Genomic DNA, 23,245 nt, shown 5'->3' with positions numbered 1-23,245 from the left:
TCTTAGTTCTCAGTCTCTCTCTCTCTCTCTCTTAGTTCTCAGTCTCTCTCTCTCTCTCTCTCTTAGTTCTCAGTGTCTCTCTCTCTCTCTCTGTGTCTCTCTCTCTCTCCCATGAAAACCCTCGTTGTCTTTTATGTCTTCACCATCTCTCTGCTCCTCCTCTCACACCTCACCATCACTTCACTGTAATGCATCCTCTCCTCCTCTCCTCTCCTCTCCTCTCCTCTCCCTCTCCTCTCCTCTCCTCTCCTCCTCTCCTCTTCTCCTCCTCTCCTCCTCTCCTCCTCCTCTCCTCTACTCCTCTCCTCTCCTCTCCTCTCCTCTCCTCTCCTCTCCTCTCCTCTCCTCTCCTCTCCTCTCCTCTCCTCTCCTCTCCTCTCCTCTCCTCCTCCTCTCCTCCTGTCCTCCTGTCCTCCTGTCCTCCTCTCCTCTCCTCTCCTCTCCTCCTCTCCTCCTCCTCTCCTCCTCTCCTTTCCTCGTCTCCTCCTCTCCTCTTCTCTCTCCTCTCTCCTCCTCTCCTCTCCTCTCTCCTCCTCTCCTCTCCTCTCCTCTCTCCTCTCTCCTCCTCCTCTCCTCTTCTCTCTCCTCTCTCCTCCTCTCCTCTCCTCTCCTCTCCTCTCCTCTCCTCTCCTCTCCTCTCCTCCTGTCCTCCTGTCCTCCTCTCCTCTCCTCTCCTCCTCCTCTCCTCCTCCTCTCCTCCTCTCCTTTCCTCGTCTCCTCCTCTCCTCTTCTCTCTCCTCTCTCCTCCTCTCCTCTCCTCTCTCCTCCTCTCCTCTCCTCTCCTCTCTCCTCTCTCCTCCTCCTCTCCTCTTCTCTCTCCTCTCTCCTCTCTCCTCTCCTCTCCTCTCCTCTCCTCTCCTCTCCTCTCCTCTCCTCTCCTCTCCTCTCCTCTCCTCTCCTCTCCTCTCCTCTCCTTTCCTCGTCTCCTCCTCTCCTCTTCTCTCTCCTCTCTCCTCCTCTCCTCTCCTCTCTCCTCCTCTCCTCTCCTCTCCTCTCTCCTCTCTCCTCCTCCTCTCCTCTTCTCTCTCCTCTCTCCTCTCTCCTCTCCTCTCCTCTCCTCTCTCCTCCTCTCCTCTCCTCTCCTCTCTCCTCTCTCCTCCTCCTCTCCTCTTCTCTCTCCTCTCTCCTCTCTCCTCTCCTCTCCTCTCCTCCTCCTCCTCCTCCTCTCCTCTCCTCCTCTCCTCCTCTAATTGAGTGTCCTCCTCCTCGTCTTCGGTCCTGGGAGCCGATTTAGTTTCTTTTGAGGCCATGTTGTTGTCGTCCGTTTCCACCTTTGCTGCTAACTCGTCTCCACAGAGAGCCGTCTCCGCTCTATAATTACCCAATCTGTTCCCATTCATACTCTTCACTTCCACCTCCTCTCTCTCTCTCTCTCTCTCTCATTCTCTTAGACTCCCCCTCTCTCCCTCCCTCTCTGCTCCCCACCTCTTTGGGAAAGCAGCACCCCCTCCTCCGGGGGGGTACCAAAGCTGGGTAACAATATGTGGGTCTTAGGGCCGGGTGCAGGCCCAGCTGGGCGCTGGCTTTAGCCAGCTGAGGGTTATCCACGGCGAGCCCTGAGTCACAGCGCCCGTGTCCTGTGATGTCGCTGAGGCGGAAGACTTTCCTTAACACGCCGTACCCTTTGATGGGCCCTCAGGCCCCTGCACTCAGCCTGAGGAAACCCTGCGACCCCGAGCAGACCCTCGTTGGGTTCCAGGATGAGGGACGCCTTTTTCAATGTTTCATTTGAATTGTTCTCACTTTCATTCATTCATTATCCACATTATGTATATTTTAGGGCGGTCAATCGATTAAAATATTATATTATATATATAATATCAAATCAGTTCTAAATGTTCCTTAAAGGGAGATTAGTCCAGTATTTAATCCTCTTATTAACATGGGAGTGGACGAATATGCTGCTTTATTTAAATGTACGTATATATTTATTATTGTAAATCAATTAACACAAAGCAATGACAGATATTGTCCAGAAATGCGCCCTCGCCTGGCGTATTTCCTCCGTAGTGGTGCACCTCGACCAGCTCTAGGACGGCTTGGAAAGGCCCGGGGTTAACATCTATACAACCAATGTGTTTATGATTAAATAGTTTACTAGAGCACACAGTTCTTCATAGATCTATAGCCTCTTCATTTACACCAGATTGAAGCATTTAACTTTAAAATGCATGATGTTTGAGGAAAGTCACACATGTTTTATCTGTTCTAAATGCACCTTAAAGGGAGATTAGTCCAGTATTTAATCCTCTTATCAACATGGGAGTGGACAAATATGCTGCTTTATGTAAATGTATGTATATATTTATTATTATAAATCAAACTGCAGCCCAACAGGCAACAACAGCTGTCAGTGTGCTGACTTGACTATGACTTGCCCCTAACTGCATGTGATGATCATAAAGTGGGCATGTCTGTAAAGGGGAGACTCGTGGGTACCCATAGAACCCATTTACATTCACTGACCTGGAGGTCAGAGGTCAATGGACCCCTTTGAACATGGACATGACAGTGTTTCCTCGTCAGAATTTAGCGAAGAAGTTTGGAGCGTTATTTAACCTCCTTCATGACCAGCTATATGACTAATTAGTGGCGACAGCCCTCGTATGTTTAGATCCTGCTTTGGGAGCTGACCGGTACATTTACTACTTCTACTGCTGGTTAGTGACGTCTCCACTGGAGCAACATGCTGATTGTAGTTGAGTGTTTTCCATTTACTTCACAGCCGTTCTGGAGGATTCAAACCTGTGACCTCTCTGACACAAGACCCAGTTTTATACCATCATGCTGCTGCTCCAGTTTCCTTCTTTGACTGAGAGATCTGCAACTATTGCTCCATGCTCTTCTTTAACCTAAACCTCTTTTACGGCATAAAACATGATGATTTTGTTCTTTTATTTAGAATTTATCTGGTCTGCATGTATTGACTCTAATATAACAGCTCATCTTTATCCTTTGTGCATTGCATTGTGGGAGAATAAATAATAATAATACGGTGCACCAACAGCTCAAAAATCTTCTTTCAGTGGATTTAATTTCGTCACTTGAACACACGACAAAACCTGCTTAGAATGAGCAAATAGGATGGATTCAAGACACAGAACGTCCCTCACAGGATAATTAAGATTTTAACTGAATAGAATCAAATCTATTAAGAGAATTCATTTCTATTTTTCGTGTATTTAAATAGATGAATTGACCTCAGCCAGAGCACCTTAAAGCAGGAGCGTCTGTGTGATGCAGCGTGGTTATTATTAATGAATAGTACGGCAGCGTTGAGCTTTAAAACGGGCCACCCTCAGACATCATTTAGGAATATTATCTCTCCTCATGGCCCTGCGAGGCTCAAACAGAGAGATACAGAGGAGACACGCTGGTTCCAATATTTGTGGCGGGCTGATATAGTAATGTGCTCGGCTGGATGTGTTTCTCCGTAAAGAGAGAATACCAGCGTCTCTGAAAGGTGAACAGTCCCTCGCCTCCTCTCACACTTTTGAAATGTGACAGATAACATCCTCCCTTGTTCAAAACGACGGAGAGACGAGGGTGTGAGGGAGGAGGAGAGGAGGAGGGGAGGAGGGGGGGAGGCTGATTTCAAAGTTTTTGGAGGAAACCGGCATTTCATCCGACCGGAGCTGCGTCTGATGTCGGGCTTCAAACGGCTCGTTTTTTTTTTTTGGTCATTTCATCTGTTTCTTCCGTCTCCCGCCAAAAACACCCCCCCAGCCGTCCAAAAAGAAAAAACCCTATTGTCATCGGAGCCTAGATTCATTTTAGATTAACGTTCACGTGTCTTTCTTTTCTCGCATTTCCTTCAAAGGACCTCCATTATGTTGCCGGCGATAAGGGCGAGGTGGTGCTCGCGGATGTGGCCAAGAGGAAAGCTAATGAAATGGAGGCCCAGACCGTCGCAGGCGGCAACGGTAAGAAAATAATCAGAATGTTTGACCAAAAAAGACACCAAATGTGTGACTCCTTATTTCTCCTCACATCTGAAACGGGAGGTGGAACTCCTGATAACCTCGGTAACTCACCCACACCGACACACCTTCTCTCACATCCAACGCCGGCTCTCGTCCTCCTTTAACAACACAAAGGAGAATTCAATCAGATCATGTCTGACGGAGTAATATTCATGTCAAATTCACACAACCTGTTGTCTTCTTTTTTAAAGACCATATCATCTACAGCGATATATAATAGTGAGATAGCAGAAAAAAAGTTTGTAAAATTAAACAGAAAGTGTAAAAATCAACCTTTAATTTTCTTTATATTTAAAAACAAAGAGATTAAATAAGACACAAGAATGATCAAATATAAATAAGATAATACAGTAAATTAATAAAAAACATATTATCTTGATAAAATCAGAACACAACAGTATTGCACAAACAACAAAATATAATAAAAATAGATAAAAACCAGAGTGTCTTCATGCAGTATCACTACCGGTGGTAACTCCCGGTTCTACCTTAAGGTTCCTCATATTTTTTATATTAAATAAAAATAAAACAAATCAACCTTTAAAGTCAAGTCAAGTTTCTTTATAGAGCACATTTAAAAACAAAGATATTAAATAAAACACAGGAATAATCAAACATAAACACACAAATAAGACAATATAGTAAGATAATAAAAGCATATTATCTTAATAAAATCAGAACACAAAATAAAATAAATATAAAGCAGTGTGTCTTCATGCAGAATCACTCCCGGTGGTAACTCACGGTTCCACCTTAAGGTTCCTTATATTTTTGTTATTTTTTCGCCATCAAACTAAATTAAAAAAGTGTGTAGATATAAAGTATAAAGTGTTGAATAATAAATAAATAAAGAGTCTTTAATAAAAGACTAATTAAATACGTTACACCAAAGTTTTCCTGAGTAACCAACGAGGGGAGGAAACCCAGCGAAGGACCTTTTTATGTCGTTACTTCAGGCTGTGCTGCTGCTGCCCTTTGACAAACACTCCCCAAAGCACATACCAGAGGGGATCAAGCCCAGTTCCTGATTACACACACACACACACTGACGAACACACACACACACACACACACACACACACACACACACACACACACACACACACACACACACACACACCGACAAACACACATGCAACTCCTCACAGAGGCTTCAAGGGCCAACGGGTGAGCAGAAAACATTCAAATTTGTGAGGGAACTAGATGAACATGTCTGATGAGTCCTTCATTGGTGATTAAAACACACCAGAAGGCAACGTGTGCGTGTGCGTGTGTGTGTGTGTGTGTGTGTGTGTGTGTGTGTGTGTGTACTCACAGGCCAGCCAAATGAGGCGAGCGAGGTATTTAACTGGGCTGTATAAGGTCAGAGCCCTCCGGCTGAGAGTCTGTGTGTTGGTCTGTGAGTGTAACTCTGAGTTCTGTTTGCATGCCGTTCTAATGTGATGCACAACACGCACACGCTCCTTCTCAATAAGCCTCTTAATTATGTCCTAGATGGTTTACCTCCATCACCTGCAGCATGTCCTATCCTTGGACAACAGCAGGCGCTGCAGAGAAAGAGGGAGGAAGGAAGGGACAAGAGGAGGGGAAGGAAGAAAGACTAGGATAGGATAAAATGGAATTTGGGAAAGGAAGACGGTGAAGGAAAGAAAAAATAAGAAATGAAGAAAAGGAAAAACAAGAATAGGAGTGAGTAAAGAAAATTAAGAAAAGAAGGAAAAAAAGGAGGCATGAATATTCACCTTGTCTCAAAGCTGGAAACACATTTAAGAGAAGGTCCTGATGACGCCACATCCACCAAGGCTTTTTGGCGAAAGGTTATCTGCAGCGTTAACTAGCGTACAACTAGCTCACTATTTGTTGCAGCAGTACATTAACCTGATGTTTCTTTGGTCAGGCTGCTCTCATACACTACTCGTAGCTATACCTATGAAAAGTAATGCACTATAATTCGTATAAATACAGTATCCCACAAAATCAATTCATACAGTATGTAATCAGCGTAATTGTGAACCAGGAAGTTTAAAGAGCGACAAACGGCGTGTAGGGAGGAGGTCGGGGTGGAAGAGTGGGTCGAAACACACAAGCCTGATACGTGGCTGATATTAAATGTATTTATGAAACGTCATTTTGGCTCAGAAACATTAACATTCAACGGACCCGTGGGTTTGCAGAAACGTAGAATGCCATTTTTTCTGATGACTGGGTTGATATCAGACCTGCACAGATCTCACAAATCACAGCTCGTCTTCTTCTCTGGTGTTCCTCGAGGTCTCCGTGTCTTAATGTGGGATTTTAGAGGGATTAGTGATCATTTTTATCAGTTCCTAAAAAAGACTAAAACGGCTCTATTGTGGGTCTCAAAGGGTTAAACATGGCTTGTTCTCTATTATGGGATGTGTGTATCTAACATAAATAAGTAAATAAGTATAATGATTAGTGAATTCAGCCCTGAGCAGGACAACACCGGCTGTAGAAATACAAACCGCCTTTACAGGTATTTTCACATCATCACATGATGCATCTTCAAACTGCTAACTGTATTTATGTTAATGTTTATGTATGTCTGTTTGAACACATAAAGTCAGAGAGTCCACGCTGACTAAACACACTCGTCCGTCATCGCTCACATGCTTTTAAAACAACAGTTCCCACAATGCTGCTCGGAGCCTTTGGTCCTGACCGACGGTGTTTCTGTTTGAACACACAAACGAGACGGAGATGTGTTTGTTCTCCGTCATAGACACACACTGCAGCTCCAGCTCAAAACAGCCCTCAGAGACGTATGTGTTTGTGTAAATATGTGTACTGTATGTGTGCAGTTGGGTGTGACATGGGAGGCGGGTCGTATAAACCCAATCCTGCACCAACCCACCAGTTATCATAATCAGTCCTTTAACAGAAATTAGAACGCGGCCTGTTTTGTTCCCTGCAGCGACATCAGAGTCCCGACACATCCTGCTGTTACCTTCTACAAACAGTGAGCGACCTGCAGCAGGTCTACTTCTTATTATGAAGGCAAATACACTCATTTACTGCACATACTGTACACAACACCAGACTGTACACTTTACTCTCTTTAACTAGAGGTAGACGTTTCTTTCACCAGGACGTTAGGGCTGGAGTGGCTCGCAGCTCCGTCTTCAGACGTTCCTAGCTTTACCTACAAAAAGTAATGCACTGTCATTTGTATACTGTAGAAATCAATTCCTATCTAGCATACAACCAGCGTGCAACTAACATACAACTAGCGTACAACTAGCGTGCTGTATAAATCAATTCCTATCTAATCCACGTAACTGAACCAGCAAGTATAAAGAGCAACAAACGTAGGGAGGAGGTCGTGGTGGATGGGTGGACTTTGTCCCAGGAGACCGCTTTTCGTATGCTGTGTGAAAGTCAACGTTCAATTATTTGTCATGTAACTTCCGTACTTAAATTACACAACTTCCAGAGTTATTTTAACCCAGACCACCACCTTTTCCTGAACCTAACTAAGTAGTTTTGTTACCTAAACCTAAACAAGTTGTTTCCTATGAACATGGAAATTCATTTTGAAAAGACTGGAGAGGAAATTGACACGTGTGTGACGTGTTGCTGGACATTCGTAGGAAAACAAGGAGGAATAACGTTTCATAAGACATCATACGAACCGTTGTATGAGGATACGTTGCTGTACTGCAAGGCCTCAACAGCACCAGAGTGTAGGGATGTACCGATACCACTTCATTCAGAGTGAGTACAGGTACTTCCATCTGGGTACTCTCCGATACCGAGTACCGATACGAGTACTTCTCTGTGCCTAAAGACCCTCGTTAACAGCCAGCTGGAGAGTGTGAGCGACACACGGCAGGCTGGGGAGTCCCGCATACGAGGCGGTGCGCCGCCACTGGCTCTAGGTCGGCTTGGAAAGGCTCGGGGCGAAGGTGCTTCCCGGGGCCGGACTGTCCTCAGTGCGCCCCAACCATGTCGTGCCCCCAAGGCGGGGCTCGGCCCACGTAAAAGGCGCCAGGGGTCTGCGGCGATGTCGGCAACCCACCCGACCCGTCTTGAAACACGGACCAAGGAGTCTAACGTACGCGCGAGTCAGAGGGTGCAAACAAAACCCCGTGGCGCAATGAAAGTGAGGGCCGGTGCGCGCCGGCTGAGGTGGAATCCCGGCCCCGCGGGGTTGGGCGCGCCACGGGCCTTCTCGCCGCACCATCGGGGAGGTGGAGCGTGAGCGCATGTGATAGGACCCGAAAGATGGTGATGGTGTATCGGAGCTGTTTTGCGAGTACGAGTACATGAGCACAGTATCGGTTAACTCGTGTTGTTTTCTTTACCGTTTGGTACCTGCCACGAACCTTCTGGTTTCACACGGCACACAAACAGCGGTCTCCTGGACAAAAGTCTGGTGTTTTCTGACGCTCTTTATACTTCCTGGTTCAACATGACGTGGATTGAATTTGTGGGTAAATATATAAATGACCGTGTGTTATTTTTTGTAGGTATAGCTACGAACGGTGTGTGAGACCAGCCTGAACTAACCAGCTGTGTTTGTCTCTAGAGGAGCAGCAGTGAAATCAGCTGATCTAGGCCATCCATCGCCACCCTGCCTTATTTTATTATTTCACTTCAAGGAAATCATAGAAACGAGTTGATTTGCATTGGAAAGACGAAACACTGGAAAGAAGAGCATATCTTATTCTATTTTTCACTTGTTTTCTATAAAATGAATCAAGATGCGGTGGTTCTTTCAGGTCTTGTGCTCCGATTGGGCAAAGACTCCGTGTTTCTATGCACCTCGTCTCGTATTGATGTGCCTCCTTTGTAAACGGCGGTGAACAGAGATGCTGCCTTCGCTCGTACACTCACACGCACAAACAGACAATAGTGGACACACATCTCAGCTTAGAAATGCTCTCTTTTCATAACGCCGTTGGAAATCGCTTATAGCTGTCTGGCTGACAAGTGTGTTGATCTGGATAGATACGGCGTTGTGAGAGGCAGAGCGGCGAACAAGTGCGAGGGAAGGCGTCTTTCTCTTCCTCTCTTTGGAGGAGCGTTGTGCCAGCAGGAGAAGCCAAGTTGTTCTGTCTCCCCCTCACAAAGCATGATGTGACTGCAGGGCCTTTCAACGGGCAAAGAGACAAGAGCTTTATCTGAAGATCCACTTCTCCACCTCCTCTTCCTCTCTCTCTCTCTCTCTCTTCTTTCTTGGTCGTGGTGGTGAAAGCCTGTTAGCTCCGGTGTGTTGAAGGAAAGCAGCGTTTGTTTCTGTTCTCCTCTCCGATCGCACAAAACCTCCGACACTGTTCGACTTCTCGTCTCAATTCAGAAACTTTACCGGCGTGACACGCATATCAGGAACGTGATTGTCAAGGTGTGACGTACAAATTAGTAAAAGCCGACACTCACGTACGCACAGCTGAACCGTACAGAGATGATAAATAGATTACAGAGCTGGAAAACATACTACACACAGAAATCTGCCAATAAATAGAACCAGCCAAGTTTCTGATCTCTCAGATCTTCATCAGGCTGAACAAAGTAGAACATGCAATATGGAGATGGATGGTGAATCTGTACGTACAGTAGATACACAAACACACTCACGTTGTCATTCACTCATCTTCAACCTCTTATCTGGATCGGGTCGGGGGGGCAACAGCTCCAGCAGGGGACCCCAAACTTCCCTTTCCCGGGCCACATGAACTAGCTCTGACTGGGGGATCCCGAGGCGTTCCCAGGCCAGTGTGGAGATATAATCTCTCCACCTAGTCCTGGGTCTTCCCCGTGGTCTCCTCCCAGCTGGTCGTGCCTGGAACACCTCCCTAGGGAGGCGCCCAGGGGGGGAGCATCCTTATTAGATGCCCGAACCACCTCAGCTGGCTCCTTTCAACGCAAAGGAGCAGCGGCTCTACTCCGAGTCCCTCACGGAGGACTGAGCTTCTCACCCTATCTCTAAGGGAGACGCCAGCCACCCTGATCTAGTTCTTTGGGTCATGACCCAACCCTCATGACCATAGCTGAGAGGAGGAACGAAGACTGACCGGTAGATGGAGAGCTTTCGCTTCCGGCTCAGCTCTCTTTTCGTCACAACGGTGCGGTAAAGCGAATGCAATACTGCCCCCCCCCGCTGCTCCGATTCTCCGGCCAATTATTCCGATTATGCAGGCCATTAATCAATTAATTAAAAGTCAAAACTACGGTTCTGGAGAACAGTCTGGTAAACCCCAATGAGACCAGAACTCTACTGTAATACAGTAGAAACTAGAGGGTGTCGTGATATACCGGTATTGACGATAACCGTGATAGTTAATAGTTGCATATGATTTGGGGAATATATGATGATCGCTCTTATAAAGTGTAAATATGGCGATTACTCCTACTTCTTTGTATTTTTTTGTTTAGTTTGAACTTTGCTTCTACACTTTACATTCTATATTTCTATATGTGGAATGTTTTGAACACTGGTGTCTAAAACGTCCCGGTGATTTCTGTCATGATATTTATGTTCGCCTGTTGTTTGTCCTCTGGTTGTGGGTTTCTTATATAAGCCGTTATAGGTTTCTACCCTCACACGTATTTTACATTCCTCTCATGTGAATTGTATTTTATTGTCGTTTTTAATATGTGTGAAACAAATAAACATAAACAATACACATATGATAATATTGTGTTAACAATCCAAATCACGCTATTGTACATTCATGGTTACAGACTCTCTCTCCACCTCCCTACACTCGGATTTTAAATGTAATTTATTTGCCATAAAAGACAAAAAATAAACAATAAACAACAAACTTGACTGAAAGCATTATTATTATTTTTATTATTATATTATTTCTTTTATATTTTGTTATAGATATTATGATAATATCGTTATTGTGAATTCTTTCGGCCACAATAATCATGTAGTGAAAAATCAGATATTGTGACGGTCCTTTTAGAAGCAACAGTAAACCTACTGTAGGAAAAACACCATGAAGCCTCAAACAAGAACGCACTCATCTGTTTGATTAAAGAATTATAATCTGAATTAATTTATAGTTTAAATATGATGCTAAAATCAAATAAAATAGGAGTTTTTTATTTAATTATTATTTTATTGGCATATTTTGGCAATTGACGAGTTACACAAATTATCCAAACTGTATAATAGAGAGTACAACTTAGACAAGACAAATAGAATTACAATAACATATTTAGAATTTATGTTTTTTTACCTAAAATTGTATTTAAAAATAGATAATGTACTATATCACATAACCATGAGATTCTAACGTCTTCAGTGCCGTCGACCTGATTTGTGTTTCCTCTTGTGTTGTTGGTGTCGGTGTCCGTCAGTCATAAGGCCTCAACATACGGCATGTTTCTCTCACCGACAATTAACGTGTTTGACTTGAGTTTCTTTTACTGACATGTAAAAACATCTGTGTTCCAAAGCATGCACAGTGCCTATAAAAAAAAATACAAATACCATTTTTTATTGTTTGAATCCAAGTCATCAAAAGAAATGAACAGATCTCTACAGAGTGATCTACATTTATTACAAATATAAAACACTAAATACTTGTTGGCATAAATATTCTATTTAATAGGACACAACTAAATATTCATGTTAGTCTAAGAAGTCACAAATTTAGTCAATTGGAGATTAGTTATGTGTCATTAATTATAGTAGAAACACATCTGTATCTTGAACGTTTAACCTTTGTGGATTCAGTATTGTAATAAAACGTAAACCATGAAGACAAAATGATAGATCTGCAACGATGAGTCCATCTGCAGAAAAATAATCTGCAACTATTTTGATAATCGATGATCGTTAAAGTCATTTTTCATGTAAAAATGGATGAAAAATGTGGTTTTCAGCCTCTAAAATATGGAGATTTCATCATATTAAACTGATTATATTTGGGTTTTGGAATCACAAAGCAAGACATTTAAAGATATCACCCTGCTCTCGAGGAAACCGGGATGGATATCTTTCATTATTTTCTTACATTTTATAATAATAATGATAATAATAATAATAATAATAACAATAATAATAATAATGATAATGATAATAATAATAATAATAATAATGATAATAATAATAATAATAATAATGATAATAATGATAATAATAATAATGATAATAATAATGATAATAATAATAATAATGATAATAATAATAATAATAATAATGATAATAATAATAATAATAATAATAATAATAATGATAATAATAATAATAATAATGATAATAATAATAATAATAATAATAATAATAATAATAATGATAATAATAATAATAATGATAATAATAATAATAATAATGATAATAATAATGATAATAATAATAATAATAATAATGATAATAATAATAATAATAATAATAATGATAATAATAATAATAATAATGATAATGATAATAATAATAATAATAATACATTTCATTTAGTGACGCCTTTCAGGACACCCAAGCACACCAAACAAACAACAAAAAAGAAATACTTCAACATATAAAAACAGCCAAAGACGACGAACACACCAGCAGAGCAAACATAACGAGATATATTTAGGCAGAGACGTTTGAGAGGGAATAAAACAGTACCGATGCGTTCAGGGGGCCGTCCCAGAGTCTGGGAGCGGTGCAGCTGAACGCCCTATAGACCAAACGATTCATCCATTCATCTAGAATTAATCGTTGCAGCTCTACAAGATAACACTTAAAAGCACAAGTCAGAGGATACAAGAACATTTTCAAGTCACATTGTGTTCTTAAAAGACTAAAACATGACGACTTCCAAAAAGACAAACTGGGTCGTTCTCTCATTTTATTCTCAGGTGAATGAAAACTGCTCTCACTCATCCTCTCTCATCCCTCTCTCTCTCTCTATCTATCTGTGTGTGTTTGTGTCCTCTAGATCCTCCGAGAGGCAGGAACGGTGTGTTGTCGAGTGGTTCGATCCTCGGGGGCCGACGAACGGAGAGGAACCAGAATGCAACAGGACCTCCGTACTCAGACACTCCCACAACACAGTGAGTTACATCTACTGGGGTTTGATTATTACCGATACACATTTACTCTATCTCCGGCAAACCTCCAAAATGGCATCGACTACTTTCCGTTAATTTATCTCCAAGAGGAGACGGTGAAGAAGAGAGCGAGTGAAAGAGACAGTCAGTGGGTTATTTAGTGTACTCGCTGTGTTGATTGCACCGTTCTCGGCACACGATGGAAATAAACACCTCACTAAACTACGGTGGAGGAAACTAAAAAATACAATGAAAGCCCTCCTCAGTGAGCTGACGCAACAAGTTGGGCTGGTTAACTATAATTCATGAGTCGCCTCCGCGAGCTTGTATGATGATGAATGACTTGCTTTTACTAGGGATGCACCGATACCACTTTATTTCAGACCGAGTACAAGTTCTTCCATCTGGGTACTCTCCGATACCGAGTACCGATACGAGTACTTCTCTGTGCCTAAAGACCCTCGTTAACAGCCAGCTGGAGGGTGTGAGTGACACACTGCAGGCTGGGGAGTCACGCATACGAGGCGGTGCGCCGCCACCGGCTCTGGGTCGGCTTGGAAAGGCTCGGGGCGAAGGTGGCTCGCGGCCACAGCTTTACAGCGCTCCCCACCCGGACCTCGCCGCACCGTGGACAAAGGGCTCGCTGCGCCCTCTCTCCCCGCCCTGATCCCGGTGCGACTGTTGACCGGGGCGGACTGTCCTCAGTGCGTCCCAGGGCGGGGCTCGGCCCACGTAGAAGGCGCCAGGGGTCTGCGGCGATGTCTGCAACCCACCCGACCCGTCTTGAAACACGGACCAAGGAGTCTAACGCACGCGCGAGTCAGAGGGTGCAAACAAAACCCTGTGGTGCAATGAAAGTGAGGACGGGCGTGTGCCGGCTGACCCGGGATCCCGATTTTTCCATGTTTTTTTCTTGTAAATTTACGATTTTATTATCTTGCATATTTGTGAGTTTCTTTCTCGTAAATTTAGGAGTTTTTTAGGACTTTTTTCTCAGAATATTACCCCCCTCCTCCGGCTCCGTTATTATTATTTTTTTACCAACAATGGCTCTAATACGCCGTCGTAGTTTCTGGTCTCTACCAATTCTTGAAATATCTGTCTCTACTAAACGCTGCACTATGTTCACCAGCTGGTCTCCAACTGTGTCTGTCAGCTGTTTGCTGTAGTGGACAGCGGCTGCCGTAAGCAGCGCTAAGAGAGCGGTGGGAGTGAACCAACGCAGTGAAGTTGTGGGCCGGACCGCTAAACATTGAGCTGAAACCCCTTTACCTTTGTCACTTTGTTATTCAGTTCATTATTATTATAAAATGATTGATTATAGCTGCTTCAGATACTTCGTTTAACTTGCTATAAATGAAGGCGCAGACAGATTCAGTGTTTTACTGTTTTAGTCGTCGTCGTCTCCTCTCCCACAGCGATCCACTATTGTCTGTATGTGAATCGTCTGAGAGCGTTTGAGGCCAAATGACCCGTCTGCAGCCTCCTAAAAGCCTTCCACTCCCAGTCACATCTCAAATGTCAAAGCCACATCAGTTCCGGGTCTTACGCTTCCATCCATCCCAACGCTGAACTCACCAGCCACATTTATAAAACTCCACCGGAGTCCGTTTCCACCACGGTTCAGTCTCCGGAGCGCCGCCGCCGCCGAACACTCGCTGTTTCAGAGTGATTGTTTAATACACTCGTCTACGTGGATGACATGTTGAAACAGCGTGACTAAAGACAGCATCCCTCTCTTTGTCCCGGCCTGACTCACGCACACACAAACATACAAATATAGCCATCCGGGTCTATTATTATGGGATGGGGGAGCGATGGAGGGGCATTCCTTGTCATACCCCGACTAACATATTGGAGTATTTATATGGGATTTGTGTGCATTAGATAAAAAGGCGCTCTTGTTCTTTTCATCCTCGTAGGCTTTTCATGGCTGTTTGACTGTAACACTGATGACTCTCTGCACCCCCCCCCACCTCCAACCCCTCCACTCTGCCTTTCTCTAAGCCCCCTCCATCCATCCCAAATCCCTTCCTATCAGCCAATTTAAACAAGCTGGGTCCAGAGAGAGAGATGCTCTGTCCTAAGCTCTTTTTAAAAACAGTAAAAGGAGCGAGAGGAGAAAAGACGAGTGGTAAAGAGGGTTAGGGCGATTTGGCAGCCAAAAGCCGGGTCGGTACTACCCCAGGTCTTCCCCTGCACCGCTGACGGAGGCTAAGAAAGCAGATCCCCAAACCTCCCAACAGATAATAGCCACAGAGAGAAAGACACAAAAGCTTCTGCCTTTTTTTATTCCACAATTCCCCCCCCCCGCCTTTAGAACATTTTTGTATATTGAACCCCATCCCTGTAATCTGGTCTCCGATGAAGTTTCATTGTTTCTCATGTGAAGCCAATGACAGCTTAGCTGAGATGGAGTAGGGGAGGCATTGTAGCGCCGGCGTTCTCCCGTTTGGCTCGCTGAGAAAAGAGAGAGGGAGGCGAGCAACAATGGCAGTTTGGGGGCTCCTCACCGATTCCCGCATTCCCCCAAATCCGACTCTGTGCTCCCGAGAAGTGAGAGAGAGAGAGAACGAGACGGGAATCTGGGAAGCATCCCAACGTTCCTTTTGATGGCTGCTGGCCTCTCTCGCTCATCACGTCCTCTTCCGTCAGCGGAGGAAGGAGAACCGAGGCCGGTTTTATTCTAGCTCAGTGGAGGCCAAAGTTAAAGGGACACTTCGTTGTTTTTCAACCTGGACCATATCTTCTCATGTGTTTGTGTCTAAGTGACTGATGAGGACAACACCTTTTTAGTATTAAGGGAGAACGCTGCATCTGTGAGGGCAAGTGAGCAGCGTCTATGAAACATTACGTCCACTAAAAGTTCTTGTTTTTGTCACCGACAGCCTCAGATTGTTATTAGAAGTGTCTGACAACATGATGGAAAGAACCCTACAGAGAAATAAAACATTTCTTTTAATCCGGTCTGTTTGTTATCGTGTCCAAGTCCTGCTCAAGGAGAAGTCTCATTGTGAAATCTGAATATCTTCTATATACTGTATACTCTGGCTACAATAAATACAGCGGCCATCGATTTCATAGATTCATCCACATTGTGGAAATCATCTAAGTATTCAGCCATGACATAGTAAATCTTTTAGATAACACTACGCTGCTCTTTCTGTTCTCCAACACAACAAACTCTCCCCGTTTCCACCGTGGATGTATTCCACTATTCCACCGTTGTGTTACGTCACCTCCCAGATTTCACAACCAGACTTCTCCTTCAGCGAGACTCTTTCCATGAGCAGGACGTTACTTTGCTCCCGTGCTGGTACTCCTGTCTGTTGACCGTCATCTACTGTAGGTAAAACACCGACTATGGAGAAGAACCCCACTTCAAAACACCTGAACTATCCCTTTAACCAGGTCAACACCTGAGCCACCTGTATCAGGTGAAACACGTCGTAGAGCAAGTTGATCTCTATCAGTGTGATCTTTAATTCATCGAGCAGTCACGGCATACGTCTCCTCGTTCTGATTAATAGAACATACGACTAAATGCTTTAACATCGTTCTCTGTCACCTGAAGGAGACTAAATCTCAACTGGACGACTCTCCAGTAGTCTTCATCGTCTGATTCTCCTTTCTTTGAACCACAAACAACTCCTAGTTTGGTAAAAGTTAAAGGCTTCAGCCAGAATCTACAAACACTGAACAGACAAGGTCCTAAAACTCTACTAAAAACCATACTATGAAACTCAGACTGATTAGGTCATTTTAGGTGTGAGGCAGATGTCTTCTACTTTTTTTAAACTGAATGCAACAGATGTTACTGTACAGATGTTACTGTACAGGTGTTACTGTACAGATGTTACTGTACAGGTGTTACTGTACAGGTGTTACTGTACAGATGTTACTGTACAGGTGTTACTGTACAGATGTTACTCAGTTTTCTTTCTGTTCCTCAGAGCTGATGGAAGAGCCAATCAGAGGAGACCTCAGGCGGAGATACGTGTGACCGTCAGCCCAGATGTGTTCAGGACACCGAGACAAACAGGTCTGTCTGTCCGTCCGTCTGTCTGTCTGACCTGTCCATCTCTCTGTTGTGTCTGTGAGTCGTTATCTAACGTCGGAGCTTTCACCCGGCTAGAAAGTTAAAGAATCACAAGAATGTGAATGAGCAGCATTTAACCAGGAGATTAACGTCCGCTGATCTCTGGAGCAATCTGATAAACAACAAGACAAATGTAGAAGTTTATATGTTTTATATTCGGTGTGGTTCGCTGGTCGCCCAACGTCTCATTTCATTGAATGCAGGATGAGTCATCAAACATCTGAAACTGTTTACAGGACGAGAAGAGACAGATTCTGATGTAAAAATACTCTGATACTGTTTATATAAAAGGTAAATGAACAATTAACACAGGGACAAAGGATTCAAATATAATGTGCCAATATAATAATATTACTAATAATACTCAGCTGTGAATATTATATTTCTAGGGCTTTTATTGTGAACGTGATTAGTTGATGTATTTATTCGCCCAGAAAAATCAATCAAAAATAATAAATGACATCGTTTTTTCTGTGCGAAATGTTCATGTTCTGTGTGAAAGTATTCATTCACAAAAACAACACTTTGAAAATAATAAATTGACGTTTAAATTATTGTGTTATAGAGAATTAAAATCTTTGATTTTTTTTCAGATTTTGAAATGAAAAAATACGGATAAATGATTTTAAACTGTAACATGAAATTTGAATTCAAGCCATCAATGACCATCAAGGGACTGGTGATTGAATTAGCTTCAGCATCAGACACTGTTCCTCTGTACTTAAACCAAATAAATAAATAAATATAATAATCAATATACTTGTGAAGAACTGTCCCCCTAACACGCAATGTTTCCTTCATGATAGAAATGAATGACCAAACGCTGCATCCATACCGACTTTAAACGGTCACACTCTCCCCGACTGGAAATACAATAAACTACAGAAACATCTAGACCTTCTTTCCTTTTGACTTTAAACAGAACCAGCCTCAACGTTGCTCTTAATTCTCCCGACAACGGGCCGGTTCACGCCGTCATCAGTACCAGCTGACGGAGAGAGAGTCAGCTCTTTATATTAAATCTCATCACGTTCAACTCCACGGTTTCAGGGCCAAGTTTTTAAGCCCTGCAACGATTCTCCGGCGACATTCAGCCTGTTTTTATTCTCTAAACGTAGCCGGAGTCTCTCACACGTCTGACACGACTAACTGGTCATTTAGGAAAACATTAACATCACTTCTTCTTCTTCTTCTTCTCTTCCTCATCTCCTCCTTCCTGCTCTCTCCATTTTAATAATTCCATTTTTCGGGTGATTAGCGATTGTCTCGCTATCAAATCGCTCTGTCGTTAGATAATCCGGACTGTAGGCTATTGGAGGGAATTTGCATCGGCTTTTTAAATATCAGTACGAGGCACGCCGGGGTTTTAATGTCAATCATCACCTTATTAACGCGGTGGCTCAGAGCGAGAGAGATCGCCGTGATTGACAACAGTTTACGTTCGTTAAAACCCAGAAAAAGGCGACATGTCCGACCTACTGAGTGAGCATGTAACCTGTTCAGGCATTCAGCCGTGTGTGTGTGTGTGTGTGTCTGTGTTTATGTGCTGTAGGGCTGCCGTGCGTGATCATGCATGTCTAATGTGTGCTTGTTGTACTTGTTTAAAGTGTCACGGCTGGTTTACAGGAATGTCTGACATCCTCCGACATCTTGTGTCGCTTCATTTTGTTGTGCAGGAAGCAGCGACGGAGACGGAGACGGAGACGGAGACGGAGACGGAGACGGAGACGAGACGAGGAATGTGAGTCGATTGACTGGAAATTTATTTTTATTTTTTAAATTCACAATACTGTGAAAAGTTAATCATATTATAAACCCCCAGCCAGTAGTGTACACAGTAATATCAGTTATATGGTAACACTCCCTCCTCTATAAGCACAATATAAAAACATTATGAATGTTTATAACACTATAATATAGTCAATTATTAGGACAATTTATTAGGTACACCTGTACAATCCAATGCAACAGTTAAAAAGCATTTCTCAAACATCACAGGGTCACGACTCGTGTAAATGTTGATCACATGAGCGAGAGGAATGTGCTGTCATGTCCCGCTCTGTTGTAACTTCATGTGTTCTGTTTGTTTTCATGTATTCATCGTTTCCTGCTTTATTTTGAAATGCTCACCTTTCTCTCATTGCAGACAGCTTTGCTTCCTGCCCTCGTGTTGCTTGTGTGATTGTCTGTCCTGCCCTGATGACCTGTTCTTCTTCAGCCCTGCTGTCACCTGTCCCTCGTTATCACCCATCCTTTCCTTGTGCATTTAGTGCTCCCCTTGTCTTTTGTTAGTTCGTTATCGTTGCTATATTGCTACCTACCTGTCTGCTACCTGTCTGCTACCTGTCTGCTGCCTGTCTGCTACCTGTCTGCTGCCTGTCTGCTACCTGTCTGCTGCCTGTCTGCTACCTGTCTGCTGCCTGTCTGCTACCTGTCTGCTGCCTGTCTGCTACCTGTCTGCTACCTGTCTGCTACCTGTCTGCTGCCTGTCTGCTACCTGTCTGCTGCCTGTCTGCTACCTGTCTGCTGCCTGTCTGCTACCTGTCTGCTGCCTGTCTGCTACCTGTCTGCTGCCTGTCTGCTACCTGTCTGCTACCTGTCTGCTACCTGTCTGCTGCCTGTCTGCTACCTGTCTGCTGCCTGTCTGCTACCTGTCTGCTGCCTGTCTGCTACCTGTCTGCTGTCTGTCTGCTACCTGTCTGCTGTCTGTCTGCTACCTGTCTGCTGTCTGTCTGCTACCTGTCTGCTGTCTGTCTGCTACCTGTCTGCTGCCTGTCTGCTACCTGTCTGCTGTCTGTCTGCTACCTGTCTGCTGTCTGTCTGCTACCTGTCTGCTGCCTGTCTGCTACCTGTCTGCTGCCTGTCTGCTACCTGTCTGCTGCCTGTCTGCTACCTGTCTGCTACCTGTCTGCTACCTGTCTGCTGCCTGTCTGCTACCTGTCTGCTGCCTGTCTGCTACCTGTCTGCTGTCTGTCTGCTACCTGTCTGCTGTCTGTCTGCTACCTGTCTGCTGTCTGTCTGCTACCTGTCTGCTGTCTGTCTGCTACCTGTCTGCTGTCTGTCTGCTACCTGTCTGCTGCCTGTCTGCTGCCTGTCTGCTGTCTGTCTGCTACCTGTCTGCTGTCTGTCTGCTACCTGTCTGCTGTCTGTCTGCTACCTGTCTGCTGTCTGTCTGCTACCTGTCTGCTGTCTGTCTGCTACCTGTCTGCTGCCTGTCTGCTGCCTGTCTGCTGTCTGTCTGCTACCTGTCTGCTGTCTGTCTGCTACCTGTCTGCTGTCTGTCTGCTACCTGTCTGCTGTCTGTCTGCTACCTGTCTGCTGTCTGTCTGCTACCTGTCTGCTGTCTGTCTGCTACCTGTCTGCTGCCTGTCTGCTGCCTGTCTGCTGTCTGTCTGCTACCTGTCTGCTGTCTGTCTGCTACCTGTCTGCTGTCTGTCTGCTACCTGTCTGCTGTCTGTCTGCTACCTGTCTGCTGCCTGTCTGCTACCTGTCTGCTGTCTGTCTGCTACCTGTCTGCTGTCTGTCTGCTACCTGTCTGCTGTCTGTCTGCTACCTGTCTGCTGTCTGTCTGCTACCTGTCTGCTGTCTGTCTGCTACCTGTCTGCTGCCTGTCTGCTACCTGTCTGCTGTCTGTCTGCTACCTGTCTGCTGCCTGTCTGCTGGACCTACTGCTTTATTTGGACTCTGTTAAATCATTGAATTGTTTCTGCTGCCTCCTCATCTGTATCTGTGTTTGGGTCCTTCTCCTCCTTCCTGCACTGCAAATCGTAACGTGCAACTTCCTCTCAGCACACATACCAACATTGACTCAAGGAAATTACATATTGGGAGATGGAGTGGAGAAAATAGGCTCCAAGACACAAATAATTGTATTAATCTATGGCTCTTCTGCACATTAATGAACACTTACTGCATATCTGCTTACAACAACATTATAGTGTGTTAAACTATGTGTTAAATGTTTATATGTTTAAATTTAAAAATAAAGTCATAGTATAGGATGTCGAAAAATGTTATGAAAAAAAAAAAAGTCATAGTAAAGTGAGCCAAAAATGTCATAAAAAATAGTCATGGTATAGTATGTTAAAAAATTATATGAAAAAAAAGTCAAAGTAAAGTATGTAAAAAAAAAAACGACATGCTATACTATGACTTTTGTTCATGAAATTTTTCAGGGTTAGGGTTATATATATTTTTTCCAACATACTATACTACTTTTTTTTTCAAAAAAAATTTCGACATTCTAATCTATGACTTTTTTTTCATAAAATTTTTCGACATACTATACTATGACTTTTTTCATTAAATTTTTCGACATACTATACTATGACTTTTTTTATTAACTTTTTCGACATACTATACTATGACTTTTTTTTCATGAAATCTTTCGACGTACTATACTATGACTTATTTTATGAAATTTAAGGACATCACTTTTGGCTCTGGGATGTTGTGATGGCCATTTTTTTCACAAATGTTTTAATGTTATATAGACTAAACCTCATTATACCTAAAAAAAATAATGATGCAGAAGACTTCAAGACTTTAAAAAAAATAAAATAATATATATATATATATATGACTATATATAACTTAGCAGCTACGATGCTGCGTGTAGTGTCGCGGACATGCAGCCACTTTCCCAGTAAAAGTCTCCACCGCACATTTAGTTTAGTTCAGCAGGTTGTCAGCTGTGTGTCTGCCCGGATTAACGATAGCGAGTGTCCAACAGACAGTGTGTGTATTTGTTCTACGTTAGCAGCTCTAGCATCGCCGGAGGCTTCGTGCTCGCCGCCGCCGCACACGTAGTCTGCGTAACTTTAGTGAGTACCCAACAGACCGTGTGTGTGTTGGTGGTGAGTGTGAGGTTGTTGGTGGCGTTCTAGCTGTGATCGTAGGTGTAGCAGTGTGTGGACAGTTAATTTGTCGGTGAATAAATGATACGAAACTCCAACTCCAATTTCCTGTATCCTGTAACTCCGGCTCCGCCTCTTAAGGTGGACTGTTAAGGTGGACCAGCTTTTCTCCTTAAAGAGCTGAGCCGCTCCTCTGAGCCGCTCAGCTTTTTAATTCATTATTAACATTTCTTTTAACGTTTTAACCGATAGCGTTAATGGGTTAAAGTTCTTAACGTCGGTTAGCAGTTAAATGGTTAATTATTGACATCCCTAATTTACACACTGTTCATTCAGGTTTATAAAACGTAATATTTCTGTCTCTCTCTCTCTGTCTCTCAGGACGATGAAGACCTCGGGATGCTTCATGTGGTCCATCTAGGAATCGTCTGAAGAAACGAACTACGATACGATAAGAGCCACAACGACATCTCACCAATAACAGCCTCTCTTCGTCTATATGTTTATGTATTATATAATATAGAAGGACTCAGATGCTTATCACTGTACTGGACTGTAGTATCTGATAAAAGAGGAATAATACATTAGTATTAGATGTAAATACATTAGTTTTGTACGACCACTTTTGTTAGTAAGTTGTACATTTTAAGTGTTTATAGTTTATCTGATAAATTTGGATGTGAATTCAGATTATTTTCCGTTTTAGTGACGTCTAAACCAAATGAACCTTAAAAGAAAACAGTTTTCTGCCGTTAAAAACAGAAAATGTTTTAAACCGTTCCATTAATCAGCCTGTAAAAATAAAGACTTGTATTATACTTCCATCACCTTTATTGAATGTTCCAGGCTTCCTCTGTGCGTGTGCGTGTGTGTGTGTGTGTGTGTGTGTGTGTGTGTGTGTGTGTGTGTGTGTGTGTGTGTGTGTGTGTGTGTGTGTGTGTGTGTTGGCCGAGATTACGGGCCACAGTTTTATTCATGAATAGGAGCCAACCAGCGTCTTTAAAGCGTCGCGCGGAGCCCCTTTCCTGAACAGCAGCCATGGCCGTGTCAGAGCTGTCGACGCGCTGCGCTCACCGACTAATCTGACAGCGCCGCGCGAGCCCTAATCCCTCACTGTATCGTAATCTATTTACTTTGCATTCTAAGAGGATTTCCACCAAAAAATATACAAGAAGCGATGTTTGGAAATGGACAGAAGATCAGCGAGGATGCTTTTCTGCTCCTCTTTTTTTGTTTGTTTTGTTAGCTTTAAGAAAAAAAAAACTCATTGTATGTTTTTCGGGGAGTCAATCCGC

At 43.5% G+C, this 23,245-nt stretch overlaps 1 protein-coding gene across 10 annotated transcripts in view; it reads left to right on the top strand.

Annotated features, from left to right (window-relative positions):
• Positions 1-22,774, top strand: part of wdpcp (WD repeat containing planar cell polarity effector) — a 177,348-nt gene extending 154,574 nt beyond the window's left edge. For 7 of the 10 annotated variants that reach the window (XM_074647447.1, XM_074647450.1, XM_074647452.1 and 4 more), the window contains 4 exons: positions 3,821-3,923; positions 12,884-12,998; positions 16,949-17,037; positions 18,771-18,904. In XM_074647447.1, the coding sequence (XP_074503548.1) occupies positions 3,821-3,923; positions 12,884-12,998; positions 16,949-17,037; positions 18,771-18,889 (426 nt within the window). In that variant the 3' untranslated portion in view covers positions 18,890-18,904. Of the gene's footprint in view, positions 1-3,820; positions 3,924-12,883; positions 12,999-16,948; positions 17,038-18,701; positions 18,905-22,331 lie in introns of those variants that run through there. The other 3 variants (XM_074647455.1, XM_074647448.1, XM_074647454.1) reach the window with 3 other exon arrangements.
• Positions 22,775-23,245: the final 471 nt, after the last annotated feature.

This window comes from Sebastes fasciatus, chromosome 9 (genome assembly GCF_043250625.1).
Source record: "Sebastes fasciatus isolate fSebFas1 chromosome 9, fSebFas1.pri, whole genome shotgun sequence".
Lineage (NCBI taxonomy): Eukaryota > Metazoa > Chordata > Actinopteri > Perciformes > Sebastidae > Sebastes > Sebastes fasciatus.
The sequence above is the reverse complement of the archived record's forward strand: the minus strand, read 5'-3'. Positions and strand labels throughout refer to the sequence as shown.